This window comes from Podarcis bocagei, assembly GCF_964188305.1.
Source record: "Podarcis bocagei genome assembly, chromosome: 15".
In the NCBI taxonomy this organism is placed as follows: domain Eukaryota; kingdom Metazoa; phylum Chordata; class Lepidosauria; order Squamata; family Lacertidae; genus Podarcis; species Podarcis bocagei.
The window spans coordinates 27,190,894-27,210,811 of NC_138141.1; the positions used below are offsets into that span (position 1 = coordinate 27,190,894).

At 45.7% G+C, this 19,918-nt stretch overlaps 1 protein-coding gene across 8 annotated transcripts in view; it reads right to left on the reverse strand.

Moving 5' to 3' along the window:
- Positions 1 to 19,918, reverse strand: part of NTM (neurotrimin) — an 825,333-nt gene that overhangs the window by 13,124 nt on the left and 792,291 nt on the right. For all 8 annotated transcript variants that reach the window (XM_081172697.1, XM_081172696.1, XM_081172695.1 and 5 more), the window contains exons 5-7: positions 13,659 to 13,793; positions 12,200 to 12,320; positions 9,329 to 9,480 (exon numbers count right to left, since the gene is read on the reverse strand). In XM_081172697.1, the coding sequence (XP_081028823.1) occupies positions 9,329 to 9,480; positions 12,200 to 12,320; positions 13,659 to 13,793 (408 nt within the window). The remainder of the gene's footprint in view (positions 1 to 9,328; positions 9,481 to 12,199; positions 12,321 to 13,658; positions 13,794 to 19,918) is intronic.

Genomic DNA, 19,918 nt, shown 5'->3' on the forward strand with positions numbered 1-19,918 from the left:
GGAGAAGGTGTGGGTGGCAGTGGGAGGGCTGTGAAGTAAATGGGCAAAACAGAGAATAGGAGACACTTTCTGAAAGTGAATGAAAGGAAGCATGAAGAAAAGGAGATGGAAAGGATGACATACTTTTTAATGCCAGCCTTGCAAAAGAGCCCATTTGGTCACCGGAGAGGCCGGGGATCACAACCTGTTCCTAGGCCTACACATCACTTTGTGCAATACCTTGATTTCTTGATATTATCATCCCATATTATTGCCTGTTTTGAAGACTGCTACAGAAGAGGAGTATGTCCAGCCCATAAGACAGCTAACAATTTATCTTCAATGGTCAGGGAAGGGAATGTTTAACCCCATTTGTTGCTTTCCCTTTCCCACATCCCCTCAGCTGTATTTGTCAGTCAACCCCTTGTTTCCTATGTCACAGGGGAAAGTGCTAGGGCAAGGGTAGGAGAGTTTCAGGGAAGAAGTGATGGTTAGTTCATACCATGTCCACAAATTCTCTCCTGCAAATCACAGCCTCTTCTCACTACTTTACAGTTTTGGGTGCTCACTGTCTGCCTTTTGTGGAGAGGAAGTTCTACTATGGAACCAAAAAAAAAAAAAAAAGGCAGATATGAAAAGCCTCAAATAAAATTAAACACCAAGGAATAATTGGGCTTCCCAGTTTCCCAGTTCACACCTCACAGCTTTCAGCTCTCTGCCTAAGGGCCCCCTTTAATATAACAAACACAATAGGCCAACCCTGTAAAATCTCAGAGGAGACTTTTCAATGGCCAAAAAGGTCAAATGGATGAGAGATATTCTCCTCAAACCACCCTACCTCTTCTTGAAGGTTCACTCATTAGATTCTTTTCCTGAAGGATTTGTGTGAGAAAATAGTTCCTTCACATCTCCATCCATGGAAGTGGATGGTAATAATCATTTGTGTGCTTAAATAGCACATCTCAAGTATTCAAAGCACTTTGCATAACTTATCTCAATCATCTTTACAATGGCCCTCGAAAGCAGCCCAGCATTTTATGTGGGTGTTGAGGCTAAGAGATTGGGGAATTAGGCAAAACTTGAATTAGGGCCTGCTCCGCACACAGCCTTCTCTCTTAGCTGCCAGCCTACACACCTCCTCTCACAACCACATTAGCTCTGCTGAGCTTATTCTTTTCTCCTTCAAATGTGGCACATCAGGTTGTTTATGGAGGAATGCATTGCCCTCCCTCTTCACCATTTAGGAGCACAACTGCTCTATCAATTAAGATTAATGAGGGAATCAGGATTCTGCACTTTTTGGTCAAAACTGCAGGTCACCTGTGATGGCATGACACCTCAGGGACCTTGTCATGCCTCTTCCCTATTGATTTTAGCGCAGCATACCCCCATATTCAAAACATGGAGTCTGCGGTTGCCCCTAACAACGGTTGGGCCTAGAATTCTGGCTCTCAACAGGAGACCTCTTATGAAATTAGCTTCCCACTAGATTAAGGCACTATGCGGAACCAAAGTGAAGTCCTGCAGAGTTTACAATGTAGTCACACAAAAGGTGTTGTGGGAGGGTGGTGCGGAGGGGAAGAAAGTGATTTGCTAAACTAAGATTAGTACAGGATGGTACAGTGGGACCCTGCTGTAGTTTAATTATCTGACGATCCCTCTGTGAACAGCAGACTGATTCTCTGCCCCTGCACTGAGCTCCTTTAAGGCTCTCCGCGGTTCGCGAGATGGTGGTTGTTCCTTTATTGCATCTTAGTGGTGGGGAAATTAAAACACCTGCCTCACCTAAGAAAGAATAACCACTCTACATCTTCGATTTGTTCAGGGAAGAAATGTTCAACAAAGGAAAGAACGATTGCTGCTTTTGGCATGATTGTCTGAGAGTTAGTTTTTGCTAACTAGGGAGTCCAGTCTGACCAAGGCTGTGCACAAACCATACATTTCAAACATATTTCAAGCACATGGCTTCCCCCAAATAATCCTGAGAATTGTAGCTGATGCCAACATAGCTGAAATTCCCATCCTCCTTAACAAACTACAGATTCCAGGATTCCCTTGAGGATGTTGTGCATTTTAAATATGCTTTAAATCATAGAATCATAGACACATAGGGTCTGAAGAGACCCCCAAGGGTCATCTAGTCCAATCCCTTGCAATTCAGGTACCACATCTAAATAATCCATGCCAGATGGCTATCCAACCTCTGTTTAAAAACCTTTAATAAAGGAGAGTCCCACCTTCCAAGGTAGCCTGTTCCACTGCTGAATAGCTCCTCCTGTTCTAAGCCATACAACAAAATTCAGTGGAATAAAACACCCACCACAATTTTGACATGGATTTCAGTGAAGACCTTTCACAACCCCCATTGTACTAGGCTCCTCTAGAACTGCCCCAAGGTCTAGTGCAAGCCTGTGACAGCAGTGATGTGCACCAAAGCCTAAAAAGGCTTCTGGGCCTACTTCTACCTACACGGTGCATATCTGAGGCACATACACTGAAGAGGACTGAAAGCCTTGGACACTGTTGCATTGCCTGTGGCATTGGGGAACTGTAATCCATGCAGTGCAGGTGACAGCAGTCTCACAAGATCCCTGGGCTCAGATACTTTTGGTGTGGCCTCTGGGGAGGCCTCATATCATCTGGAACAATGTGGGATCTGAGACATGTAGAACTCCCTGCCAGTGGCATAGCGTGGGGGTGCAGGGGGGGCCGGCCGCACCGGGCGCAACATCTGGGGGTTAGGGGGTGCAAATGCATGGGTTAGGGGGCGCAAATCCACAGGTTAGGGGCACAAATCCATGGGTTAGGGGGCGCAAATTACTTGCCTTGCCCCGGGTGCTGACAACCCACGCTACGCCACTGCTCCCTGCCCTAAAATAGGTACTACCCATGCAAATCCACCACTGACCTCTGGTAGTCTCTAGAATTCAACTCCTAATACCAGTTTAGGTCCAACTAAGAGCCAAAGTACCTAATAATAATACCAACTGCACCATAGTAGTCACTCCTTGTGGTATTCCCACCTACCAGTTTCACCTTGGGAAACTTGGGCCACATGGAATGGGGCTCAAGAGTAATCACAATTTGCAACCTTGCCCTGACACAAGAAGAGCCTGTTGGATCAGGCCAATAGCCCCATCTAATCCAGCATCCTGTGCTCATAGTGGCCAACCAGATGTCTGCAGGAAACCCTCCAGCAGGACCCAAGTACAAGAATAATCAACCCACCCCACCCCAGTGGTTTCCAGCAACTGATATTCAGAATACTCCCTTAGACCATGGAGGCAGAGCACGACTAGCCGCCATTGATAGCCTTGTCCTCCATGAATTTGTCTCATCCTCTTTCAAAGCCATACACGTTGGCGGCCATCACTGCCTCCTGCGGGAGTGAGTTCCAGAGTTTAACCATGTGCTGCATGAGGAAGTACTTTCTTTTCATCTACCCTGAATCATCCAACATTCAGCTTCATTGGCTGTCCACAAGTTCTAGGGTTATGAGAAAGGGAGAAAAACTCTTCTCTACCTACTTGGCTGTGACATATAACTATGAAAGGCACAAACTAGCTTCATTTGACATTGAGTGTACATTTGGTAGCAGATTTTTTTTTTTTTTTGCAAGGCTGTATGACAGAACGTTGTGATGCATGTGATGGGAGAGATGTCATCAGGAATTAATCAATCAGCAGTATAAAACATTTTAGGCCCTTGTGTGGACACAAACACGCTGCCCCATTGCTTGGAAGGCTGCATGGGATCAGCCTCTTGAAGAGACTGCTTCTTCTCTTACACCCCCTCAAAATGCTTACCTCCCACCACATGAATCTCCCTTGTCTTTCTAGTTTCTTCATTGTATGACAGCAGCAATGACAGTTATTCTGAGTGACAGGGATGGAAGGATCTGTCAACTTTTGTTCCCTTGGTTTCTCGTTTTGCCAGTCTTAACTTCCGTTTTCCACATTTTGCGGCAAGTCCCATTGTGTTTTTTCTCCTAATGAACGCATATCCTTATGCAGTTTTGACTGATGCACACATTTTAGTTTTTTAAAAGAGTTATTTATTTATTTAATCTATTTAACAAGGCTTGTATGCCACGTAATCATCAAAAAACATTCAAGTAGTTTCCACAAAACAACATAAATTAGTCATTAATAAAACCGATAAAATCAATGCTGAAAATAAGTGTTGAACTTCGATTCCTCTAAATTTAAGAAAAAGGAGCAGGTTTTTTTTAAAATGCCATAATAAACTAAAATGACATGTTAAAATGGCATGTCTGACTTTGCTTTCTTAAACATTTTAAAAAAGCAAACGCTGAAAACAGTATTCTCAGACACCTGCTTAATATCAACAGGCAACACTTTTAGAGTGTAGCTGCTGGCAAGTGTAAGGGGGAATTGTAGTACATGTGCTGTCCCATTTGCTGCAGTTTCTAACATGCCATTTTTTTATTTTCAAACAGGGGGGTTGTGCTTGTTTTTCAAGCCCTCTTGCCTATCCCAAGCCTTCAGGATGGGCTGGTGGAAATCTAACTCAATCAATCATTTAAATCATAAGTAACTAAAAGACTGGGACCCTAATTTATCACCATCCCACTTGTGACATACACAGAGATAGGCAAGCTGAAGCCCATGTAGGCAAGGATTCGGGTTTCTACATTTCTGTGACATCAGACTGCCACTTCAGATTTCAATAGGGCAAGAAAATGCTAATTCACTTGGGAAAGATTCTCAGCAGCATTTGAAGGCCCGCTCTTAGCTAGATTAATTTTCCAAACATGCAAATCTACAGTTCTCCATTGTCTGAAGAGAAATGAAAGGGAAGGGCTCCTTAACCATATTTCTGCTGAAATACAAGGTAAAAGGTAAAGGGACCCCTGAGCATTAGGTCCAGTCGTGACCGACTCTAGGGTTGCGGCACTCATCTCGCTTTATTGGCCGAGGGAGCCGGTGTACAGCTTCCAGGTCATGTGGCCAGCATGACTAAGCCGCTTCTGGCAAACCAGAGCAGCGCACAGAAACGCTGTTTACCTTCCCGCCGGAGTGGTACCTATTGATCTTTCACTTTGACATGCTTTCGAACTGCTAGGTTGGCAGGAGCAGTGACTGAGCAACGGGAGCTCACCCCGTTGTGGGGATTCAAACCGCCGACCTTCTGATCGGCAAGTCCTAGGCTCTGTGGTTTAACCCACAGCGCCACCCGCGTCCCGGCTGAAATACAAAGCAGTGTATAAATTAGCTAAGCAAATAAAAATCCCACTTGAGCCATTTTCTCACTTAAAGTGACCTTTTCCCAGTTGCTTTTCCACACAGAGAGAAAAGATGTGGGTAGCAGCAATGCTGTGCAGAGAGAGAGAGAGAAGGGTCAAGCAACTCCCTCCCCACTACCATATTTCCATTGAAACTCACAGCTGCTTTTCATTTGAAACAAAGCAAAATAACACAGGTTTTTCAGGAGATGGCTACATGGTCTACAGTACATCCTCTTGTTTGGCCATGAAGAATAATTATATGTGGTCTGAAACACTGATGTTACCCCTGCCTGACATTTGGAGGGATTCCAGTGTGGACACCTAGAGAGTCAGACAAAGGAATAAATTGAGATATTTAGCTTCTAATTCCAATGCAGTGGTCACTTTGACTTCCTCTGGGACTCAAGCAGTCCTAGGCTTCTCCTTAATAGACTAAAGTAATATGGCACACAACACACGGGGGCAAAGGTTGCATCACGATGATCACCAGGCCAGGAGATGCCAGCCTCTCTTGTACCAATGGTAGGAGAATGCAATAGCCTCAATTCTAGTGGATGAACTATGCATGTCTGTTGTGTCCAGAGGCCTGGGATTCTTTGAAATAAGAAGCTGGACTCAGGCTGTGCTTAGAAGATAAGCAGGTTTTGTTTTCAGTTTCTTGCTGACCCACAGATTAGCATTCTTCCTTCCATAATTCCCCTTCTGGTTACTATGGAAGTAATGGCAATGTATTTATGGGTAAATCTTCAGGAAACCTACTGTTCTGTATTGGCCCTCCTGGCTTGCCATACAAGGGACTGCCTGAGTCATCTCTCAGGGACTGGGCTTTTGGGGCCGCATCTGCACCACACATTTAAAGCACTACTCAACCAGTTTAAGCAGTTGCTACTTCCTCCAAGTATCACGGTAACTGTAGCTTGTGAAGGGGACAAAGAGCAGTTAGGAGACTCCTATTCCCATAACAGCTACAATTTCCAGAGTCGCTTGGGAAGAGCAATTGATAATTAAATCACCCTAAGCATTGCAGCTCTGTTAGGGGAAGGGGTGTCTCCTAACAACTCTCATCACCCTTAACAAATGACAGTTCCTAGGATTCTTTGGGGGAAGCCATGACAGTTTAAAGCTGTGTCATAGTGCTTAAAATGGGTAGCGAGGATGTGATCTTAGCTCCTGTTCTGCATCAAAAGCAGTGGCTTCCTCCTCCACAGACCATATTAATGTTGGTTTCATTGATGTACCCTCTGTGTGGCTTCCTCTTCATGTTGCTTTTCACCTACCTGTCTTGGGCTGGGTCACTCCATGCCCCATGGGACAGCACTTAAGCCATGGACAGGCAAACTAAGGCCCAGGGGCAAGATCTGGCTCATCGCCTTCTAAATTTGGTCTGCGGATGGTCCAGGAATCAGCGTGTTTTCACATGAGTAGAATGTAGCTTTTATTTAAAATGCATCTCTGGGTTATTTGTGGGGCATAGGAATTCGTTCATTTTTATTTTTATTTTCAAAATATAGTCCGTCCGCCCCCACAAGGTCTGTGGGACAGTGGACCGGTCCCCTGCTGAAAAAGTTTGCTGGCCCCTGGCTGAAGCCCTCTTAAGAGTGTAGTATACAACAAGGAGGTTATGTTAAAATGGTTAATAGACATGGACTGGCATGGCTACTATCCCTACCACCCAGTAACAATCGGTTAAAGTGGGCATAGGAAGCCAGGGAAAGTGGGCACTCCAGGTTTTGCTCCTCACCTCAGCTCCCAACTGGCACAGAAAGGCAGCCAGAACAGCTCTGCCTGCCACAACGTTGGAGAAGCGTGACAAATAAGCCAAGCAATTACAGCTGTCCCTGGCTGTGAGTGGTGTCAGATGGATCCATCACTCTAATCAGAGCTCTGGCATGTGGAGAAAATAGCTTCCAGATAAGGGTACAGAGCTCTTCCCCGCCTCCCTTTGCGAAAGTCAATTTTTTATTTCATGTTGCAGTAATAGAAAATGCGACTTGGAAGCAAACCTGGGATCACCGAGCCGCTTGGGTTGTTTATTCTCAAAAGCCTCACCTAACAGACTGCACTCTGGGGTGGCGATGTCAGAGAAGGCTCTCTGAGATGGTGGTGGTGGTGGCTGTTTTGTATATGGAGAGGAAATTTGTCCTCGCCACAACAGCCCCCTCTCTGCTTGATTACCTGAAAGGGCAATACTCTGGAGGAGGGAATTTCTTAAGATGTATTTATAAAACATGAGTTGAGGAGGGGACCAGTTATCTGATGGATCTACAATGGATATATCAAGACTTCCCCAAATGAGGATATTGTAAATGGGTTAGAAGTTCTATGGGGTTGGGATGGTTCCAGCTGCAAGTATTTAGTACTTATCAGGCAACCATGGCACCTGAATGATCCCACCATGGGGCTATTTGGCTTCTAAAACTCTCAGAGGGGGATTGTGTGTATTCAGGTTGTTCAAGTGTGGGGTAGGGGAGCCTCTGGATAATTCAGCTTCTTGGATTTTTATATGTTCTGAAGAAAGAGCTGAAAGTCTAGCGCTACAGTAAATGTTTCCCCGATTTAAGGCAGGGCAGTTCTGACAACACTTCTGGGAGACATTGAAACAGGTGTACGTCAGAACAGGTATGGGGAAAATTTCATCCTGCAGATTTCACTCAACTACAGCTCCCATCATCCCTGGCCATAGACCATGCTTTCTGGGGCTGATGGGAGTTGGAGTCCAGCAAGATCTGGCAGGCCAATGGTTCCCCATACTGACTTCAGGCGGTGGAATGAAGAAGTTTGTTGGTGTAAGGTACCAGAGAATCCCACAGAAAGCAGAATTCAAGGTGAATACTGGCATTCTTTTGGGGGGGTGAAACTTCCAAGCAGTTTCCAGGGAAGGTTATCTTCTCAGGATGGTTTTCCACATCCACAGTAATGAATGTGTCAAAGTCCACGTGCCAGTGAAGAGGAGGTTGAAGTTGACTCAAGAAAAGTGGAATAGTGAAGCCCTTGCCCATTACAATTGAAGACAGCCGAAATTATAATGGAACCAGCAAAGTTGTAGAAAATCCTGGACTGACTTTTGCTTCTTTCGAAAGTTATAACCTTCCCTAAGTGTCACCCTGGTGGCTTAGTCCACCTCGTTTCTTGTCTCACTCTTTGAGAGTAGCATTTGACAGAAGCCCCACATCCTGAAAGCTGTTGACATCTGCAGATGCCAGGGAAAGATGCTCAGTGGTAGAGATACTGCATTGCAGGCAGAAGCTCCTGTGTTCAATCTCTAGTAAATTTGAGTAGGGCTAGTAATGCCCCTTGTCTGAAGCCAAGGGAGAGCTGCTACCAGTCAACGTAGACATTTCTGAGCCAGATGGACCAGTGATCTGACTCAGTAAAAGCTACTTCCTATGTTCCTAAACATTAGGAGTAAATATAATTTGTAAAGATTTGGTTGTCTATCCAGTGGCATCCCAAGGACAAGAGGCTAAGGAGGGAGGCTAGTCTTTCATGACTCTGATAAATGTCACAGATGCAGCACTTGTTCAGCCCTTGTGGCAGAAAATATAAGAGCCCTGCTGGGTCAGACCAAAGTCCGCATTCACCCCATACATTTAAAGCGCCACAATACCACTTTAAAACAGTCCAGACTTCCCCCAAAGAATTCTGGGACATGTAGTTTGTTAAGGGTGCTGAGGGTTGTTACGAGACCCCTGTTCCAGAGCTACTATTCCCATAGTTCACTGGGAGGGGGAACTGATTGTTAAACCACTCTGGGAATTTCAGCTCTGGGGGTGGGAGATAGGGGTCTTCTGACAACTCTCAATGCTCTTAGTGAACTATAGCTCCCAGAATTCTCTGGAGGAAGCCAGGACTCTTTAAAGTGGTTTCATGGTGCTTTAAATGTATGGTGTGTATGTTGCCCTAGTCTGGCAGTCTGTTACTACAGTGGCCAACTTGGTGCCAAAGGGAAGCCCATGTGTAGGACATGAGTCCAGTAGCCCCCCCCCCCGCCCATCTTTCCCAGACTTGAAAAGAGAGGTTTATTAACTCACCTGTCCACCCCTCCCGCATCTCCTTGACCATATACGATCCCATTGGAATACCAGGACATGCTTTACTTACCGTACAGAATGATGCTGGCGTTGGTGTTTCCTAGCTGGTTGTAGGCCACACAGGTATAGTTTCCATAGTCCTGCTCAGAGACATTGAAGAAAGTCAGGCGGGAGAAGAAGGCCTTGTTTTCCACTTTCAACCCTTTCTGTCCTTCAATGAGCCTGAAATAATAAGAGATAGCAAAGATAAAAGAGGAAGACCAAGAAATGGTGACAAGTCCGTGATGGAAGCTAACAGAGTTAGCTGGCATTGCTGCCTATAACTGACTGCATTCGAGCACCATAATTAGATCTGAGCATTCACCAGGGGGGCAATTCTGATGCCCTTTTTGGGTCCACATGATCCCTTCTATGGAGAGATTTCATCAAAAACATAAAATCGGAATGGGTTATCTAAGCTATTTATCTGGAGCTGAGAAGCACTTTCATGACGTGGGATCATTGGATTCAAGCATCCTTTCCTTCTCCACCTTGCAGATCCTGCCAGAACAAACAGCTCAAGGCAGAAGATTCATTTGCCAGCTGCCTTTTAAGGAGACTCCATTGATTTGTCCACAGCACAGATAAACAATTCCCTTGCAACGTGCACTGGCTCAGTGAATTCCAAAGGAGGAGACTGTGAATTCTAATGCTACACTAGAAAGGACCTTCAAATCAGATTGTAGTAGGGAGGGAGGGAAGAGGCCAGCGAGTTCCATAGTTTAACTATGTGCTGCATGAAGGACTTTCTTTAGTCTGACCTGGATCTTCCAGCATTCAGCTTCATTGAGTGTCCATGTGTTCCAGTGTTATGAGAGAGGGAGAGAAACTTTTCTCTCTCCACTCTCTCCATGCCATGCCTTGTTTTACACACTTCTATCACATCTCCTCTTATTTGTCATTTCTCTAAAGTAAAGAAGATTTAAACAACAAGGAACAGACACTAGGCAAAGGAACAGGATGCAGCTGAAGAACTCTACAAAGTGTCTGCTGGGGGAATGAAAGGAGGTTGCTGAGCATTTTTGGTAGATGTAAGACACTTTAGTTCCCCCCCCCCACAGTTACACCCCCCCATAGCCTGTGTCTCCCCTCTTTGGAACCTCATTCCCCCACCCTGATACTCTTGTATGCTGTTTAAAAGAAAAAGACAATGTGTGTGTCTCTTTGTTTGTGTGTGTGCTATAGAATCATAGAATCATAGAGTTGGAAGAGACCACAAGGGCCATCAAGTCCAACCCCCTGCCAAGCAGGAAACTAAGCTATGCTTAGCTACTTTTCCCCGCAGCCTCTTGCTCTGTGTTATTGCCCTGACTTTTGATCCTGACTGACAGCATATTGGAAGCTCACCACGTGATCTACAACTTAAAACAAATGCCTTAATCAAATGGACAATATCTCCAAATTTGTGTTTTCAATGGACCTCTGCACTGTGGAGATAATTAGCGGAGGAGAGCTCCAAGGTCTAGGGATTTCTGTGGGAATTACACAAGCAGAGAATGATTCTAATCTGATAAGTAAGTCTCACTCACAAATTGGGGTGGAATTGTTACAGTGGAGCCTTGCTGTACCAATGAACTTTGGCAATGAGGGCTTCTATTAAGCATAATTCCATGTTAGACACACAGATGAGGACATTGGGGTGAAGGGGCTGTGTCACATGCAGTAGATTACCACTTGCTTGCAGTATTATTACTCTTAACTCAGTGCCATCAATCTACTTTGCTGAGCAGCGTACAGGGAAAAGGTCCCTAACTTTAAGGAGCATACAATCTAAGACCCCATATGTGCCCTGCATTTAAAGTAGTACTGTGCCACTTAAACATTCCAGGCTTCCACCAAAGAATCATGGGAACTGTAGTTTGTGAAGGGTGTTGATAGCTGATATTCCCCCCTACATTACCCAGAGTTCCCTGGCAAGGGTGACTGGTTGTTAAACCATTATGGACACTGCAACTCTCTAAGGCAAATGGGACTCTTTTAACAATTGTCAGCACCCTTAAGAAACTATAGTTTCCATGATTCTTTGGGGAAACTTTGACTGTTTAAAGTGGTACCATAGTGCTTTAAACATATAGTGCAGATGGTCTCAATGTTGACAATGGGGATAATAAGAAGTTGGGTGGAAGAAGCAAAAGTGGCAAGTGAGTGTAAAGGCAGGAATTGAAGAGAGCAAAACTAAAGGTAACATTGGACAAATGCTAGCCGATTCCCTTACAAGTTTGGAAGTTAATACCCCTGCTTTGAAACATAAACAGATGGTTGGGTGGGTGGGGGGATTCATTCAATTTGCATTTCATTGTGATCCTACTTAATTAACACTTTACAAACCAAAACATGAGCGAAACCTTCTAAAATGTACCCTTTTTAAAATTTTGCACTGAAGTTCTCTGAGAAGAGAGAGAGAGAGAGAGAGAGAGAGAGAGAGAGAGAGTACAAAAGATGTATAGTAGAGGAAATATATATAATAGTGACCATAGCCCCCCTGCCTCCAGGCACATATGTTAACCAGAATTGCATTGAAAATACATACAGAAAGAGAAAAGAATACAAAAATGGGAATGAGTTTTGTTCTGCAAAGAGTTTTTAGTAGAAAATATGTGCTACCCTATTTATGGAAATGGGAGCAAACTGAATTTAATAAATTTTGGGAATTGAGAAACAGAGGAAAACTAAAAGTGAAATTCATCCTTCCATAGAATTAGCCCCAGTTCTTTATCCACACTCAGTCGCTGAACGACTGCAGAGAAATGTGCTCATCTACCCCACCAGCACCATGCTGACTGTGCTTAGGGTGGAGCGGCTGTCAGTTTTCTAAGAGAGCAAGTAAATTCTGATGCAGTGATGGTGAGGATAGGTCCAGCTGAAATATCCTAATATCAGTTACTACTAATCCTTCATGTACCTTTTGTCATCCTTGTACCACTGGAACTCGGCTGATGGAACTGCAGAGGCGTCACACTGGAGGATGCCTTTTTGTCCCACCGGAACCCCGGTGTTCTTAGTATCTGAGATGTATGGTGGGTCTGTAGAGAAAGGGACAAGTTGAGGGGTTGTTCTCTGTGGCTTTGGAAAATCACTTTGCTCTGCTGTTGCTCCAAGATCCTTCCCCTCTCCAGAGATTTGCTTGTGCCAAAAACAAACCGCCGACGGCAGAAGGTTCCTTGGCCAGATGCGCTTGAAGAGTCAGTGACCAGAATCCTGGTAGTGAACACTCAAAGGCTATTTTACACGCATTCTCAAAGGAACTGGTTCCAAACTAGCTCTTAGAAACTACCACTGCCCACACAGTTCCACTTTCTAACTCCTGCCCACTTGATCAACGCATCCTCAACTCTCTGCCACTTTTCAAGTCCTGTTGATGCAAGATGTGTGTTTTGAGAACGCTAGTGTGTGCAAATGCATGCAAGTCCATGCAGGAATGTGACAACAAACACATGTGTGTGCCTAATTGAATACGGACTTACCTGTGTGTGAATGAGAAATGTGTGCACTTGTCTGAGTTCTGAAATGCGGGGTATGTGTGTAAATCAGTATGCGAGCATGCAGACAAGTGTGACCCATTCATTGGGTGAACTGAACATTTGGTCTAGGAAGCATCATTTCTGCTGGGATGTCACTAGAAAGAGATGCTCCCAATTTACCATGTTACTGTTCAGCCCCCTTTTGGAAGATTTACTGTGGTGCAACAAATTTAGGTTTGTAGCTCAAAGGCAAAGCATGCACTTTTCATGCAGGGCACCATATCCAGCATTCTTTAGTGGATGGTTGAGTTTTAGTGTTCTGCAACAGAGGAATCCAACACAATCGTTGCACTAGCACAGGCATAGACAAACTCGACTTTCCAGATGTTTTGAGACTACAATTCCCATCATCCCTGGCCACTGGTCCTGTTAGCTAGGGATGATGGGAGCTGTAGTCCCAAAACATCTGGAGGGCCGAGTTTGCCTATGCCTGCACTAGCAGAACTCATGCAACAGAATGGTCAATCCACAGTGCAATAAAGTGACCAGCAATCTGCTTATGCATTCTCGTGCACAATGACATTCTGCTAGCATGAAACCTTTTTTTGCCAGTGAAACATGTATACTGTGACATAACTTTAACTTAGCGCTACATTGGGTACGACTCAGAAGGTTCCAGGTTGGGCCAGCTTCATGTAAGGTAGCTTCATATGTTCTTATTTTATCTCTTGCAGGTATTTAATTTATCTCTTGCAGGTATTAAAAGGTGCAGAGAATATGCCAAGGAAACACAGAAAATGCACCAAGAAAGACTGTGGAAATCCTTCCAGCAGCACCCCCCCCCCACTACTGCTAAGCTGCAGCAACCTACAGCCCTGCGACAACCTACCCAATACTCACAGTTCACTGTGACTTTTACTCTCCGCACAACAGGAGTGGCGACATCGTTGGATGCGCTGCATTCGTACTCCCCTGACTGCTCCCGGGTGATGCCGGTGATCTCCAAGTACTCATCTTCGCTCATGAATCCCACAGCTGCAGAAGAAAGAAAAGGATCAACCTTGACTATGCAGCAGGACAATGTGGCTGGTGAGATACCTAGAAACAGTGCGCAATGTTCTCTGGGCATGCATCTTTCACCTGGCACTGCTGCTGTTGATGGGAGTTCTAGATACAGCCCTTAAAACGATCCTTTGCATTTGTTTGCCTGGATATCTTGATGTGGAGGAAAGGAGCATTATATATAAATGAGGTGGTAGGCAGCCAAGCTTGGCAGGCTGCCATTGATAATCCACGTGCGGAAGACACCAAACCCGCTGGCTCCTTTGAAAATGTGTGTTGGGAGCAGGGAGTTCCCTTCACTGTCAAGAGGAGAAATCCCCGGTCCATGGCTTTCAAGCCAAATCAAAGTGCATACTTAGCCTCATTTAGCTTACGATGATGACCCCCTTCAGCAGACTTGAGTCATGCATTTGTACACACATTACCAAAAGAAAGAAGAGTGCTTTCCTGCAGTGGTGGGGGCAGTTGGTAAAAGGAGAGCGTCTCCATAGTACTAGGGATATCTTTAAGGTATAGACATAAACTGGTTTTGTTTTGTTTTTTTTAAATATTTTTATTGGGTTTTCACATTTTATATAAACACAAACAACACACCAAAACAAACATAAAAAACAACAAACATGAATAGTTCCCGAAAATCTTATTTTCTAACCCTAGTCCTTGACTTCCCCCCACCCCCTCCCCTGCATCCCTATTCCCAAACTTATGTCAGCAAGTTGGCATTTCTTCCATCTTAATATTAGTCCTTTTATAAAAAACAAAAATAAATTTTCCCTAAGTTGGACCCCAATTCTCTTCCCTCGATTTCTCATTTTTTCTTACATAATTTTCTTAATACTAAACCCCCTGGTCTTGAGTGTTGTTTAAATTTAATACTTCCCTCCCTCCCCTCCCCGCTTTGCGTCCTTTCCCAAGACATGTCCAAATTAACAGTTTTTAGCCTGGATTCCGGATATCCGAGGCTCTCAATTCTCTTTTAGTCCCTCTCCGCCGGTTTTGTTGGTAGTCCTTTTTGTCTATCATTGAGTCTCGAAAGATTTCCTTAACAATCAATCCAGTCAGTCCATAGTCTCTTCCCATATTTAAAGGCAACTGCTGAGGAATTTCCACAAGGCCTAAGTCTTGCTGATAGTCAAGATCAAAGTCTATGTGGAGGCCCCAATTGTACTTCTTTATTTCGAGCTCCTGAATTCCATAAAGTCCCAGGGCCTCCACTTTCATCTTCTGTATCTTTCGTAGACTTAGAGTGGATTTAATCCAATAGTCTCCTTGCTTGTGTTCTCCAGATGCCGGCTTCTGGTTAGTACTTTCCCAGATAACTTGTTCTCTTTCTTGTTTTGTCTTCTCCTCTTCTTTGTTTATTGTTTCAAATTCAGCTGTGGGTTCTTTCTCACTCAAGCCCTCATTACTTTCAGCAGAACTACTTGTTTCCAAATCCAAGGTCGTCAATTGTTTACTCATAGCTGTAGTCTGCTCCTGTAGGGTTCCCACCAGTGAGAACATTCTTTCGATTTCTCTCAGTATCTTTCCACCCACAGCCATTGTAATTCCACAGAATTCCCCCTAGAGGGAATCTGGTAACTGAGTAACCTTTTCTCCAACAATCCTCTGTCCTATTATTGTTTCTTTGTTTCTCAAGATTTTAGTTCAATTGTAACTCCTTTTAATCCGGAGAGGTCTTAAACAGCAATTTTTTTTTCACTATTAATAGTCCATTTGACAGCTTTTGACAGCTGTCAAATTCTGCTCCTCTATACAGGCTCCAAATCAGGTCGCTCCCGGGCCCGGGAGGGAGGGTTGTTTACCACAAAACAAAGACTCTTCCAACACTCCACTCTCCTGCTCAAATTTACCTTTCTAAATCTTGGAAGTTACTGTCTTTTTAAAACTCACCCTTTACAGGGTAGGCACTCCAGCTTAGTTCTTATTTCGTTGCTCTGGATCGTCTGCAAGGGGGGGTGTGGGGACTTCCTTTTAGCACACCCCCCGGTCGTCTCAAATTCAAAAGGTAAAAGTTTTAAAGTTCAGTTCCAAATTACTCACGGGTTCTTTTTTCAGTCCGAATTTCAAGGAAGGAAGTCAGCGCTCTCCGGTTATGGCTCGCGGCTTCGCTCAGCGGCGGTAGCGGTCGACTCTCAGTGCCACGCCGTCCCCTGTATCCCCTCCGTAGCCTTTAAAAAGGCTCATTGCGAATCAGGGGGGGCGCTTAAGGCACCCGCCGAGTCTTCAGTCCGCAGGCTTCCGCGCCTGCGGTTTTTAAGGGTCCCCGTGTCGCCGGCACGGCAAAGACCCATCCACCGCTGAGCCGATTCCCTCCGGAGCTCGGAGGGAATCCGCCATTTCCCGATCGCGCCAACCCGGAAGTCCGACATAAACTGGTTTTGCCCCAGTTTCACTGCCATGGTTGCCACCGCCACCTCAATAATATCAAGAACTGGAATGTTGTGAAAGGGATAAGCAAAAAGGAATCCACCCCCCAAAAAATTACATTTTTCACCCTATAGGACGCACTTTTCCCCCTCCAAAAAGGAAGGGGAAATCTGTGTTCGTCCTATGGGGTGAATACAGGCTTTCGCTGAAGCTTGGAGAGCGAGGGGTCGGTGCGCACCAACCCCTCTCGCTCTCCAGGCTTCAGGAAGCTATCAGCAAGCCTGGGGAGCCCGCGGGAGTTCCTGCAGGGCTCCCCACGCTGCGGATAGCAGCCTGTCGCCCGGCGCGCGGGGCACCCTGAAGCAGAGCGCCCCTTGCACCGAACAGACATCAGCAGCATGGGGAGCCCTGCAGGAACTCCCACAGGGCTCCCCATGCTGTGGATAGCAGCCTGCCACCCAGCGCGCGGGGCGCCCTGAAGCAGAGCGCCCCACGTGCCGGGCAGACATCGGCCAGCCGCACAAGCTCGGGGGACAGCGGGGAGGCGGAGCGCTGCCATATCACTGTTCCCTGACCTGGTTTTGGGTGGGAAATAAAGGGGGGGAGTTCCTTTATTTCCCCCCAAAAAAAACTAGGTGCGTCCTATGGGACGGAGCGTCCTATGGGACGAAAAATACGGTACAATTCCCAAGACTCAAAGGTTGTGTACACAGCATACACTCAAAGCACATGGCTTTTTCCAAAGAATCCTGGGAACTGTAATTTGCCCCCAAAGAGCTGCATTTCCCAGCACCCTTCACAGACTACAATTCCCTGCATTCTTTAGGGGAAGCTATGTGCTTTAAATGTATGGTGAGTATGCAGTCTTGGGATAAAGTAAAATGAGATAAACTAGTTTCAAACTGGATTGCATTTGCAGTTCAGACATTCCCTCAAAATGCAAAACCATTAGATTATATCAGCATTAAAATACCTTTGGTATAGTGAGTCATTTTTTTGCAAATTGGAAAGTTCAAGTTTGATTTTGAAATGTGGGGAAAGGAAGGAAGAAACTTTACCAATCCCTTTAAAGGATGGCAGAAGGGTGAGGAGGAAGAGAGACATAAATAGAGCTGTCTTATTTATTTCTCTTAAATCTCCCTATCTCCTTTTATCAAATCTTTTGCAGCCCGGGTGTTGTAATTACTGAGCAGAGCATCTCTGAGACCGGTGTCACACTTAATATTCCTATTAATTTTAAATGTTAGTCCTTGGTACATATGTGTGGCAATTGGTGTCATATTTTAATTAGTCTTGCCCTACACCATCTGAAATTAATAATAGCTCGAATTACCAGTGTAATTTATAAATTAACATTGCTGCAGCATTAGGAAATAAATTAGCTGTGGACAGCTGTTTCTGGAACTGGACGACAATGGTAGTGAGAATGTTTTATGGGGGGGGACACAGTACACACATATAACGTGCCCCCCAAACAGGGACTGAGCTAGTTATACAGGAAGAAAAAATGCCCTTCTGCAAATACCCAGGGGCATGTAAAATCTTGCAGTGAGAGCTGTACTTCTGCAGTCCTCTTATAAATGACAGTACCCTTACAGCGCATGGGTGCATCTCAAATACATTCCTGGGAGGGTGCAGCAGTGTGAATGAGAGATGACTGTGCCAGACAGGACACTGCATAGGGACCATGATGGGAACTGAAATTCCTCTTTACCATTACATTCACCAGTGCCTTCCCATTACTGATTATTTCCTCCTCCTCACTCCAAACTGCAGACTGTACAGAGGCAGCTACGCCTTGAGGCTTCCTGGTTGCCTCTAGAGCTCTGTAAACTCCTGCTACAGGCCAGCAGCACCCACTGGGGGCCTCCCCTCTGTTATCAGGGAAGGAGAGAGGGGGTCTGCAGTGCTCCCGAGGAAAAACAACAACAGAAGCTGGAAATGTCAAGTAGTTACTGAACTATTTCTCCCCAAGTCCTTCCCCTGGAGAGACACAGAGCCAGCAGGAAGGAAAGTCCTCAATGTCTCTGCTTTCCCTCCTTCCAAGGAAAACAAACTCTGGGAAAGTGCCTGGAACCCTTTGGATCTCTCGTCACTCAGAGATTGGGGTGGGGGTGGCATGAAACAATACAAAAGCTGTCTTCCACACCTCTGATATAGCAAAGGTTCCTACTGATCCCCAGAGGGTTGCTGCAACCCCAAATTATAACCTGTGCAAACATGTCTAGCAGTGCCTCTTTGTCTCCCCCATGGGGTGAGCCCCATGCACCAGACCACTCTCTCTTTCACATACACCAGCAATATTATTAGAGCCCTCCTGTCAAAGAATGATGAATTTGGACAGGATTGCCAGGAAAACCACCTGTAGCCAATGGATGGCCCATGTGTATAACTGACAGGTCCTGATCTCAGACCCCTCCAAGTGTCCCTGTTTTCTAGGAACAGTCCCAGATTTACAGAAGCAATCCCAGTTTCTGATTTGATCCTGGAATGTCCCACTTTTCCTTAGGACATCCCTATTTTTATCAGAGAAATGTTGGAGGGTATGGAGTTAAGTGACTCCTGAGCCAAGGAGGTAAGTAACTATACAACCTTCAGAAAACATCTGAAGGCATCTGTTTAATGTTGTATTATATATATATATATATATATATATATATATATATATATATATATATATATAGGAAGCTGCCCAGAGTGACTAGGCAACCCAGTCAGATGGGCAGGGTATTATTATTATTACAGTGGTACCCCGCAAGACGAATGCCTCGCAAGACGGAAAACCCGCAAGACGAAAGGGTTTTCTGTTTTGGAGGCGCTTCGCAAGACGAATTTCCCTATGGGCTTGCATCGCAAGATGAAAGCCCATAGGGAAATGCTGGCGGTCGGGAGCAAAGACTTTTGCCCACAGCCGGCCTTCAGAAGAGGACCTCTTCTGAAGGCCGGCGGAGGGCAAAAGTCTTTGCTCCCCCCGCCTGCCTTCCCGCCGCCTGCCCCAGGCGAGCTTAAAATGCTGGCGGGCGGGAGCGAAGCGTTCGCTGCCGACCCCCAGCATTTTAAAATCTCCCCCTGTCCCGGGGAGATTTTAAAATGCTGGGGGTCGGCAGCGAACGCTTCGCTCCCGACCCCCAGCATTTTAAAACGCTGTTCCGAAGCGGGGCGGGGGGGCGGGAACACCTGCCGCAGCCGCCCCACTTCGGAACGCTGTTCCGAAGTGGGGCGGGGGGCGGGAACACCTTCTGAAGGCGGGCGGGGGGCGAAAGTCTTTGTCCCCCCTGCCTGCCTTCCCAGGGGCTTTTAAATCGCCCCGGACAGCGGAGAAGTCCTCCGCTGTCCGGGGCGATTTTAAAATGCCGCCCGCCAGCATTTTAAGATCGCCCGGACAGCGGAGAAGTCCTCCGCTGTCCCGGGTTTTTTTAAATGCTGGGGGTGGGAAGAAAAGCCCTTGTCCCCCCCCAGGCCTTCAGAAGAGGTCCGGGGACATACTGTCCCCGAACCTGGTCTGAAGGCGGTTTCCCTAGGAACGCATTAATTGATTTTCAATGCATTCCTATGGGAAACCGTGCATCGCAAGACGAAAAACTCGCAAGACGAAGAGACTTGCGGAACGAATTAATTTCGTCTTGCGAGGCACCACTGTATTATTATTATTATTATTATTGCTATTATATAGAACATCCCTATTTTCATCAGAAAAATGTTAGAGGGCTTGCGATCTTTTTTCCTCA